At 33.8% G+C, this 11,768-nt stretch overlaps 2 protein-coding genes across 2 annotated transcripts; one reads left to right on the top strand and one right to left on the bottom strand.

Annotated features, from left to right (window-relative positions):
- Positions 1-7,721: 7,721 nt before the first annotated feature.
- LOC128548149 (uncharacterized) lies at positions 7,722-8,972 on the bottom strand. The gene has a single exon (XM_053522565.1). The coding sequence runs from the start codon at positions 8,970-8,972 to the stop codon at positions 7,722-7,724; it is 1,251 nt and encodes a 416-aa protein (XP_053378540.1).
- Positions 8,973-9,137: 165 nt separating this feature from the next.
- LOC128548148 (uncharacterized) lies at positions 9,138-11,051 on the top strand. The gene has a single exon (XM_053522564.1). The coding sequence runs from the start codon at positions 9,138-9,140 to the stop codon at positions 11,049-11,051; it is 1,914 nt and encodes a 637-aa protein (XP_053378539.1).
- Positions 11,052-11,768: the final 717 nt, after the last annotated feature.

Raw genomic sequence — 11,768 nt, 5'->3', positions numbered from 1 at the left:
TTGCATTAAATGGCGTTGTCTTATTGTACATAAGAATGCTAAAGAAATTAAATTAACACTCAAATAATTTCGAATGAATAATTTGTATGTTGTTGTAAAGTAGAACAGCCTTGCTCGTCAGTTTGTTTGGCAAATGACTTAAAACTCAGCATTTGGACGGGCGCCATGGTTTGAGGACTTCAATAAATTCTATCTCTGTTAAATTTTCCTATGATTTTATAAAATATGGACAATAAAGCAAACACGAGGTCTCGAATTATAGTCATTTGATGGAGCAAATAGTCCAAACACGTCAGACGTGATACACAATAGACAATCCTTTTGTTATTTATATTCCTTATTGGTTTACCTAGATCACCATGCAAGCACGGATAAATTAGATGTCGTACAATCACAAAATTGAGTTAATGGGAATGTTTTTCTACCGTCCCTGTTTAAGATCAATACGGCTGTAACTCTTATACACATGTTTGTCTCTTCTATCGCATTACGTTGTTCATTCTTTAATCTGACATAGGAATAACATGTACATGATAAAACTGCCTGGAAATGAATAAAATTATGGCTGTCCTGATAAAAACTTTATTCTAATTAAAAAAGCTATCAACTGCTGTTAGAAGCAACCATATATTGATACTAATAAAACTTATCTCATATTCAGACAGTCCAGTGAACACTTCAAACATTTGATTGTTTATAAATACATCGACAATACAACGACCACTGTTTCACGTTTCAGATGTTCATGCCCTTTTTTGTATCAAAAGTACAACTGTTGCGTTTGCAAAGCAAGACAGGGATTTTTTTCACGCTTTTAATTTAATTTAATGAGAGTTTCTTCAAAGCAGATGGTTATGTTAGGAGCTTTGAAATTTGATCATAAAAACCAAAACGTCGAACTTCTGAGTTTCCTACGACATGTCTATAGTTGGGTTCATGTGTTGGTGGTCTGGTATAGGGACATTCCATTAATAAAGTGTGTCTATTCACAAGACGAGACATATGAGCCGTGCCATGAGAAAACCAACATAGTGGCTTTGCGACCAGCATGGATCCAGACCAGCCTGCGCATCCGCGCAGTCTGGTAGGATTCCATACTGTTAGCTTTCAAAGCCTAATGGAATTAGAGAAACTAATAGCGAACAGCATGGATCCTGACCAGACTGCGCGGATGCGCAGGCTGGTCTTGATCCATGCTGGTCGCAAAGCTACTATGTTGGTTTTCTCATGGCACGGCTCATTAATCATAAATGTTTCCTGAAAAATACTGACCGTGTTAACTTCCAGTAAAATTTTATTTCGACCTACCCAAATGCAGTTTCAGGGAACTATCATTTACGGTATTTATTAAATATTGAACAGTATTATATGTATTAAGCGACAGGCGCCAAAATATTGGAGTATTTGTATTTGGGTGGATACATTTTTTCATGATGGTTTAACGAGTGAGAAAAACATAAAAAGTCACGATTACTAGTATCCGTGCAACCTTGAGTCTACTAAAAGATTAGCTAGATACGTTTGGATATTACATAATTGTTGAGCGACAGGCTGATTTTCTTCTTGTTTTATGATTTTATTCTCTCCGGATTTTTCTTCGGTAAAATACATTATTCAACTCTAGCAAAAACTTGTACAAATTACCAGTATCTACTATAACTTGTCATGTTGTATTTCAGGCTACATAGCTTCTGTTTTCAGGTTTGTATACTGTATAATTAAGATAAGCAGTCGCCTTACTTTAACTTTGTTTGACAAATTGAAAGACACGAGATAAAGATTGTGCAAATTGACCTTTCCTTCACTTATATCCTACAGCTGTTTCTTTGTTTGGAGTTAATATTAACAATTTGCATGAATGTCGAGAAAATTTTAAGACCACCAGGGCACATATTTGTTTGAAATTGATTTTACGTTTAGAAGCTAAATACAATTTTGTAATTTGTGTGAAAAAATAAAAAAGGACGAAGACATTACCAAATCTCAAAAATCAATGCAGTTCATTCTATCTCTACGGTGATTGATTTAAATTGATATGAACAACAATAAATCAACCTAATATTATTGAATTATGGTCGTCAGATCAGACTGTTTCTAAAATGTTGTAAACATTTTCCAAATATAAAAGGCAATCCTGCCGTAATTTATACCCGCTCCTAGGTTCCTAAACTAAACTGCGTTAAGTTTTTGTACTCTTCTCATAAATAGTAGGATGGAGATACCTTAGCTTTTTACGAGTATCTATCTAAACGGAGATGACACCAGATATTTAGATTGTTTGGTAGGTATTTTGTTCGTAACAGCAAGAAGATAAGAAGACACATTAACATTCCGTATGATAAATAACTTTGGATGTCGGAACTACATAAATGAAAAAATAAAGTATAGAACTTGTTGAAATACATTATATTTATCGTACTCTACAAACACGTCACTTGTATGAATGAACATAGATGACTAGTTGTACTAACGCTATTAACTATGTTTAAACGCAGTTACTGTACTTTTTTATGTTTAACTTTAAAATTCATGGTTTCAAATTTATCTTCTTTAGTTTTGATATTCATTTTTCCTAGTGTGTAAGTGCTCTTAAATTGTTACACATCTGGGCGTATCATGCACATATCTCAAATTGATACTGTTTAGTAAAAGATACATTAACAACAACATATTTCAGCAAACCCGTCTATTTAGTCTAAAATTCCATGGTTTTCTTTGAAGGTATGACAGAAAGAAACAATTATGGATACCATGATTGACCACTTGTCTTTTACCAGCTATCAACGACCAGAGAAAGTTATAATACAGTCGCGCAGAAATTAGTTAATAAGCAAACTTTTAGAAGATTTTGTAATAATATACAGCTGAGCCTGTCTAAGTGGCGGCCTGTATAAGGCGGTTACTTACCATAAGTAGCCTGTTAGCTAACTCCCCAATTTTTTTGTTGTTCCTATTTCTGATTTAGCATCCACCTACCTTAAGCAAATAGAAAAAGTGGAAACTCCACAGGTCGCTCAACACAACAAAAACGAAAATGTTGCAGGCTCGGTTTGATTGATACAATTTTGTCGCCTCCTATATTGTGTGGGCGATGTACATGAACACCTATAGCTAAACTATGGACAAAGTAAAAAAAAATAAACAAGGACCAGTTTCAAGTATTTGTATTTTATATGGTATAGTTGTTCAAATGGTGGAATGTATACATATAGAATTTATTTGTGTTCCGATTTATCACATCGTCGACGAGTCCTTATCAAATGTCTCATTATGTGATCGTAAACGTGAATGTGAGTTCGTTAAGGACTTCTCGGGAATCAAAAAGCGTAATTTAGAAATGTGTAACCTCTTGCTGAAATATCCAGTTAAACACGTTTTGGTTGCTTTAAAAATTGTAAAATAGACAGGTCAACGTGACTATGAACATCAATTACGTACGTAAAAACCTGTTGACAATGTGTAATCTCGGGTTCAGCAAGAAGCCTCCTAGCAAAACTGACGTTGAATATATGATATGATCTGATATTACAATTCGTATTAAATGCGAAGAAGGTTACAAAGTTTGCCCTTCTACACGTCTCATATCAAATATCACATGAACTATATAAATCTTAAACTAAAAGTGCCTGAAACACCCACACTTCCGCTATAATTGTAAGATGAAATTCCATACACTCACCCCAACTTTACTTATAATGATGAAGATCGTTTTTCTTTAGAAATATTTCATCTATAGCATTAATTTTAACGCAGTTTTGATTGTTCATATATTGTTCTACGGTAAAATCTAATCAGCATTAGATGGAAAAAATATATCATTCACGGAGTAACTACTGATGATATATTATCAAATTTAATCACGATTAATTAATGATTGCACTCTTTTGTACACCGATTAATCGACTTGCTGATTCTAGACACTTATATTTAAATTTTAAATGACAGTCCTATAAACAGAAACGGCTATAAAATAGGCTCGTTTCAATCTGATGTTCCCTTTACATACACTGTTCTAGACTAAGTGTATGTATTTTGTGTTGTTTGGATATATACAGAGTAGCCAAAATTGTCTTGAATTATACTTATTGGATAAGACAGTTTCTCTCAACAAACGTTCCCATTCCACATAGACTGAACTTGACATGATGACAGAATTTTATGTGCTCAAAATGTTTCAATTAGAAACCGCGAGATCACAAAATCAGGCTTATCCGACAGTGTGTCCTATCCCTTTTAATGATCAATATGCCTGTAACTTTCTGTTGTAAAGAGCAGAATGTATTTTATTCTTGTTGTGTAGCGATGTTAATGTTCTTGGTCAAGAATTACAATATATCATGTTCTCTAAAGTCAACACGACCTTATTTTCAAAAATGCTTTTCAATATTATACACAGTACAGTTATAAAAAAAATATTAGCTCTTTTTGTATAAACATAATTCCTTTGAGTTTTAACAGTATATATTCAGTTTTCAGTAACATTTTACACACGTGATATCCTACAGTAGGCAGTTAATGACATGCTGACTAATGAAAATAAAAGAGAAAATTGTGTTATGTAATAGGTTGTTTAAATGAGAGTAGTTAAGACATGAAAATCTGACGAAATACATATCCAATTACCTACGCTTTTTGGATCTAACACGGCTTTGATAGCCTCTTTTCTGACCCCTCCGCAAAACCAACGACCCTTTAACTTAAAACTTTTTGTGTGCGAAGTAAATTTTAAAAAAATCATATTTAGCCTGGTTTTTCATCTTTAAAATTTCTTATGACGACCAACCGCGACTACGCCCCGTGCTTTGAGAAAAATCATATGTCATGTAGGGACTTGTCACTAAATTCAGACAGCGGGTTACTCAGTCGTAGGGACCGCCATTAAGTGCGGGGCCCGGTTTCGAACCCCGGACTGCTAAACATTTTCTCCCCTTTTTTACATTCGACGCATTTTGAGGTTTCATTAAAATGTTTGTTAAAACAAGTCGCTGTTTGGTTAAAAAATAAATTTGCAAAATTTAAAAAGCAAATGGGGAAAACCCAAAATTTAACAGAAAAAAACGCGAAGGGGCATTCCAAATCAATACTTACTCAATTTTAATCTTAAACAAAAAACCAAAAATTAAAAAAAAAAATTTAAAATATTTAAAATCAGTAACATTAGAAAACACATATTGTTATTAGTAAAAACTGAAATCTTGCTGATATTTAAGCAATGTGCCAAACATTCCAATTTAATAGCAGACTTTGTTTGATTGAATATGTTCAGGATGGATAAATGAAGTGCCCAACACCCTTTACCGTCTCCTAGCACCGCCTGGATTCTATGCAGAGCTACTGGAGTATATTGTACAGTCAATTTGGTCGTTCCGTTCTGTAGAATCTATTTTTATAAGGCTGTCCAAAAAATTTCATCTCATTTTTTAACAATTTTTAAAATTACCCTTGTTTCAATGGCCTGATAAATAAGCACTTACCCCCTATTTGTAAAGCAAAACGGGCCCTCAAAAAAAGTTAGTTTTTTTATTTATTTATTTTATAAAATCATGCCCTTTAAGGGGACCGACTACAGCAAAACATAACAAAATAATAAAAGGGAAAAAAAGAATTTATGCATGATATTCAAGTGTGACACATAATTTTAGTTTCTGCATGTTTTTAAATGAAATTTTGGAAATAGAAAGATGTATAACCAAAATCGACTATTTCGACTGATAATGGAAGAAGAGAAAAGTGTTTGATAAAACAAAAAAAATTTTTTAAAACCTTAACAAATGAATGATTATTTCTAAGCCGGGGTCAAAACGTATTGCCTCTCAGGTTCTTTGATTGTGGCATAACCAACAAACAGATTTCCAATATTTTTTTCTGCTTGGATTGGGTTTTCGAAGGGACTTAATCACTAAAAATTTATATTAAAAATTTTTATATAAGCTGATTTTGAAACTTTTTTAAATACGGGCTTTTTTCTATTTTTTGTGCCACTACAGAGCCTCACTTTGGTTTTGTTCGTTTAGCCCTACCGCGAATATGTTGTTAATGCCAATAAAATTTAGACAGTTAAAGGGTTCTTGCTAATCCAAAAAAGCGTAAAAACAAAAGGGTCAAAAAATAAGGGGAATCGCTAAAACATAAAAAGGTAACGATCGGAACCACACATATTTAATGGATGATAAAGAAACAACATTAAACGGGATTCCAACAAACTTTGATTTAAATAAAATTTTCTATAAATTTTAAAGAGTAGATTCAAATAAAAGACACACCAAAAATAATTCAAATGTAGAAGGTAATGTTAATCTAATTTAAACAAACTTTAGAAATTAAAAATAAAATTATTATAAACTATCCAAACGCTCCTCCTTTCCTGAAACTTAATACAACTGTTTAATTTATAAACTCAACGTTGTCAGGGTCACATGTTACCATAGTGTTTAATGTATATTGAAAGTGGTTAGCTTATTTCCTATAGATTGCTGCACTATTTCTTCTTATAATGTATTACTTTTTTTAATGTTAATATGTCATTGCGATCAGATTTTACGCGAGGCAACTGCATTATGAAGTTTTGTTATCTTTAGTATTTTTTTCGGCGACGCCGTCTAAATTCGTTTTCGTTTACCTATGCCACGTGACTTCAGTTTGCCAATCAAACTACTTGATAACGCATTATAGATAATTTATCAAAATGGAAGATTTATGCAACACTCTGCATGATTGGACGAGAGTGTCAATTTCTTTCACTCTGTTGATTGTGCTACGCTGAGTGAAATGTAGACAAAGCGTTTATCCTAAACGACGCTGCTCACAGTTTTAAATTAACTTTGGCTCAGTATATTTAGCAAGAATATTGATATATCTCAAAATAATAAGTAAGTTTAATAAATATGATAAAAACCTGTTCAAATACCAACATATATCAAATTAAAGAAAGAGCTGAATACGGTCTGCGTATCACATGAATAAGGGTGTGATAAGAGTCTTTTATGTAGAGAAGTGCTTTTTAAAAGATTTTCCTTGTTACAATTGCCGTCTGTATATGAAAAGGTTTCTTGCTTTTGTGACTTATTCAGTTTGCATATTAAAATGAGTACTTGTTTGCTTTGATATATTTGTTACAAATTATTTAACTGATCTGTTATATTCACAATATGTCTGTAAATCTTCCGAAGGGAAGTATAGTACAAATCTGTGTTGAAATTTTACTCTTTATTTCGAATTTTCGGACACTTGTCCTTTTTCAAGAATATGGAAATATTTTTCTAACTAAGTAATATCCATGTAACATTTATATCACAGGAAATGAATAATGTTGACGTCCTGTCACTAAGACAACGTCACGTCATATCCTGTGTAAGACGTGACGTCGTTTCCCGCAAAAAGGGCAAGGTGCCAACATCATACATAACCAGAGAGCAAAACACAATACTAAGTGCAGCAAGATATACAAAATAATAATAATAATAAATAAATAAATAATAATAATAATAAAAATATATATATATATAATAAATAAAAACAGCAAGATAACTGTCCAATTCATTTTAAACCCCTAAAAGTTAAAATATACAGGATGTCTATACGCAGTCAGTTTGAAAACACTAGAAATGCATGCATTGTCATTTAAGTGAAAGGACCCTCCATAGTTTTTAGAATTACACAAGTTAAGTTAAAGAATCCAAGGGTCACTACTGATGACTATTAACGACTTTACTGAATGCATTTTAAATATTAAGTTTTACGTTACATCCCTGGGGTGTCTTCGTGCCTAGCCTCTTTATCCATTCCTCTTCTACCATCTGTCTGTAAATGCGTCCTTCGTTAAACACCTTTTGAAGTACTGCAACCTTTACATCTTCTGCTGTATGACCCTCGAAATGCCTCATAATTGGTTTATCTGCTTGTTGACGGACATCTCTAAGATGTTCTTCTGTGCGTTCTTTCAGGGATCTTTCTGTCTCTCCTACATAAACTGTCATGTCACACCGTGAGCAGACCAGAGCATATATTAAGTTTCTGTCAGTACATTTTGGAACTGAGGCTGTATTGTAGCTGCTGTTTTTGTCAGTGGACCAGACTTCTCCCATGTGGAGAGACAAACATATTCTACATTTACATAGGTTAACTGACTGCTTTAAAGCCTTGTTTGTTTTCCCGTGCACTAGGATGTCACATATATTTTTGTCTCTTCTGTAGGCAATAATGGGTGGAGATTGGAACACTTCCATCATCTTCTCTGATCTATATAAAATGTTCATATGTTTCCTAACAATTGAGTGGATATTAGGGAGCTGCTTGGTATATGTTAATACTAGTGGTACACGTTTGTCTTTTCCTTTTTTAGTCTGCTTTTGTAATAGGTCTTCTCTGTCTAAAGTATCTACTTTTGTCAGTTGCCGTTCTACTTCTTTTCCACTATATCCTCTTCTGCGAAGTTGTTGTTTAAGTTCAGTTCTGTGTTTCTGGTAATCTTGCTCTTTTTCACAGATTCTCTTAAGCCTAAGACCTAAGCCATACGCCAACCCTGATTTTGTATTTGGTGGGTGATTGGAGCTTTTGTGCAAATATAATTGTTTATCAGTGGGCTTCTTATACAGGCTGGTGTAAACTTTTCCATTCTCAAGTATTACCCATGTATCTAGAAATTCTATTTTAGCTGGGCTATATCTCAGTTCAACTTGAATATCTTTGTGTATACTATTTGCATGCCTCGCAAAATTTCTCAGACTTTCCTCTCCGCCAGTCCATAAACCAAATCCATCGTCTATAAATCTCTTGTAGAAAAGGGGTTGCTGGTGAAAGTTCATAAGTTTCTCATCCCAGATTCTCATGTATGAACATGCAAAATTTTTTCCTAACTTGGATCCAATAGCAATACCTTTTTTCTGTATATAGTGTTTACCACCAAGGTTGAAATTATTGTTGTTGAGGACGACTTCTATCATTTTTACCACATCTTCAGTTGGGACAAGCATGTTTGATCTTTTGTTGAGACCTATCCTACATGCATCAATACCTTCTTTCTTGGGAACAGATGGATATAATTTACAGACATCAAAGCAGAACTTTCAAAAGAATCTCCCCTAAAAAAATTCAAGGAACATAAAAAGAGCAATTTCACGCCTGGAAAGGGCCGAGACATGTGGCTTGACCTGTACATTGAAATGGTGAAAAATGACATAGTTAACTGTTTGAAAAAGGTGGGGAAGATGAATGTTACTGCTGAAGAACAGAAAGCTTTTCAATCCCTGTTACACAATAATGATATTGTTATAAGGCCTGCTGACAAAGGATCTGGTATTGTTGTTCTAGACAAAACAAGTTATCTAAATAGTCTACAGAAAGAAATGGAGGAGAGTGATTCATACGCAGAGTCCGAGAATGATCTAACGCAGACATCTATGAAAGAAGTAAAGAAATTAGTAAATAGTATGAGTAGAAATGGATCAATCCCAAAAGACATGAAACAGTACTTATTGCCTAAATATCCAAAGGCTGGTTCTCTAAAAGGTAATCCGAAACTTCATAAAAAGAGTGTGCCAATGAGGTCAATTGTAAATGGAATGAACACACCAACTGAAAGATTGGCAGAGCTTGCAGAACATGAACTGAATGAATTTGTAACCTCATCACCAAGTTACATCCGGGACACTACTGACTTTATAAACAAACTGAAAGACATTCAGACACCACTTCCTGAAGGTACATTGCTATTCTGCTTTGATGTCTGTAAATTATATCCATCTGTTCCCAAGAAAGAAGGTATTGATGCATGTAGGATAGGTCTCAACAAAAGATCAAACATGCTTGTCCCAACTGAAGATGTGGTAAAAATGATAGAAGTCGTCCTCAACAACAATAATTTCAACCTTGGTGGTAAACACTATATACAGAAAAAAGGTATTGCTATTGGATCCAAGTTAGGAAAAAATTTTGCATGTTCATACATGAGAATCTGGGATGAGAAACTTATGAACTTTCACCAGCAACCCCTTTTCTACAAGAGATTTATAGACGATGGATTTGGTTTATGGACTGGCGGAGAGGAAAGTCTGAGAAATTTTGCGAGGCATGCAAATAGTATACACAAAGATATTCAAGTTGAACTGAGATATAGCCCAGCTAAAATAGAATTTCTAGATACATGGGTAATACTTGAGAATGGAAAAGTTTACACCAGCCTGTATAAGAAGCCCACTGATAAACAATTATATTTGCACAAAAGCTCCAATCACCCACCAAATACAAAATCAGGGTTGGCGTATGGCTTAGGTCTTAGGCTTAAGAGAATCTGTGAAAAAGAGCAAGATTACCAGAAACACAGAACTGAACTTAAACAACAACTTCGCAGAAGAGGATATAGTGGAAAAGAAGTAGAACGGCAACTGACAAAAGTAGATACTTTAGACAGAGAAGACCTATTACAAAAGCAGACTAAAAAAGGAAAAGACAAACGTGTACCACTAGTATTAACATATACCAAGCAGCTCCCTAATATCCACTCAATTGTTAGGAAACATATGAACATTTTATATAGATCAGAGAAGATGATGGAAGTGTTCCAATCTCCACCCATTATTGCCTACAGAAGAGACAAAAATATATGTGACATCCTAGTGCACGGGAAAACAAACAAGGCTTTAAAGCAGTCAGTTAACCTATGTAAATGTAGAATATGTTTGTCTCTCCACATGGGAGAAGTCTGGTCCACTGACAAAAACAGCAGCTACAATACAGCCTCAGTTCCAAAATGTACTGACAGAAACTTAATATATGCTCTGGTCTGCTCACGGTGTGACATGACAGTTTATGTAGGAGAGACAGAAAGATCCCTGAAAGAACGCACAGAAGAACATCTTAGAGATGTCCGTCAACAAGCAGATAAACCAATTATGAGGCATTTCGAGGGTCATACAGCAGAAGATGTAAAGGTTGCAGTACTTCAAAAGGTGTTTAACGAAGGACGCATTTACAGACAGATGGTAGAAGAGGAATGGATAAAGAGGCTAGGCACGAAGACACCCCAGGGATGTAACGTAAAACTTAATATTTAAAATGCATTCAGTAAAGTCGTTAATAGTCATCAGTAGTGACCCTTGGATTCTTTAACTTAACTTGTGTAATTCTAAAAACTATGGAGGGTCCTTTCACTTAAATGACAATGCATGCATTTCTAGTGTTTTCAAACTGACTGCGTATAGACATCCTGTATATTTTAACTTTTAGGGGTTTAAAATGAATTGGACAGTTATCTTGCTGTTTTTATTTATTATATATATATATATATTTTTATTATTATTATTATTTATTTATTTATTATTATTATTATTTTGTATATCTTGCTGCACTTAGTATTGTGTTTTGCTCTCTGGTTATGTATGATGTTGGCACCTTGCCCTTTTTGCGGGAAACGACGTCACGTCTTACACAGGATATGACGTGACGTTGTCTTAGTGACAGGACGTCAACATTATTCATTTCCTGTGATATAAATGTTACATGGATATTACTTAGTTAGAAAAATATTTCCATATTCTTGAAAAAGGACAAGTGTCCGAAAATTCGAAATAAAGAGTAAAATTTCAACACAGATTTGATCTGTTATATATGAAGATTTTTCTTTAGTATGGTATGCAAATATTGAACTCAGTTGAAATCTGTTTCATTATATATATGCTATATAATGACTGAATCTCATTACACTGAAATGAAGGTACGTTGCATACAGTTTATATATGAAATATTGAAATAATTACAATTGTATGTTTTGC

Source organism: Mercenaria mercenaria, chromosome 14, assembly GCF_021730395.1.
Source record: "Mercenaria mercenaria strain notata chromosome 14, MADL_Memer_1, whole genome shotgun sequence".
NCBI lineage: Eukaryota > Metazoa > Mollusca > Bivalvia > Venerida > Veneridae > Mercenaria > Mercenaria mercenaria.
This window is presented reverse-complemented; position numbering and strand designations above follow the sequence as displayed.

What these genes read in the sequence shown, in the direction of transcription:
- LOC128548149 (XM_053522565.1), bottom strand. Translation starts at nt 8,972, where the DNA reads ATGCTTGTCCCAACTGAAGATGTGGTAAAAATGATAGAAGTCGTCCTC.
- LOC128548148 (XM_053522564.1), top strand. Translation starts at nt 9,138, where the DNA reads ATGTGGCTTGACCTGTACATTGAAATGGTGAAAAATGACATAGTTAAC.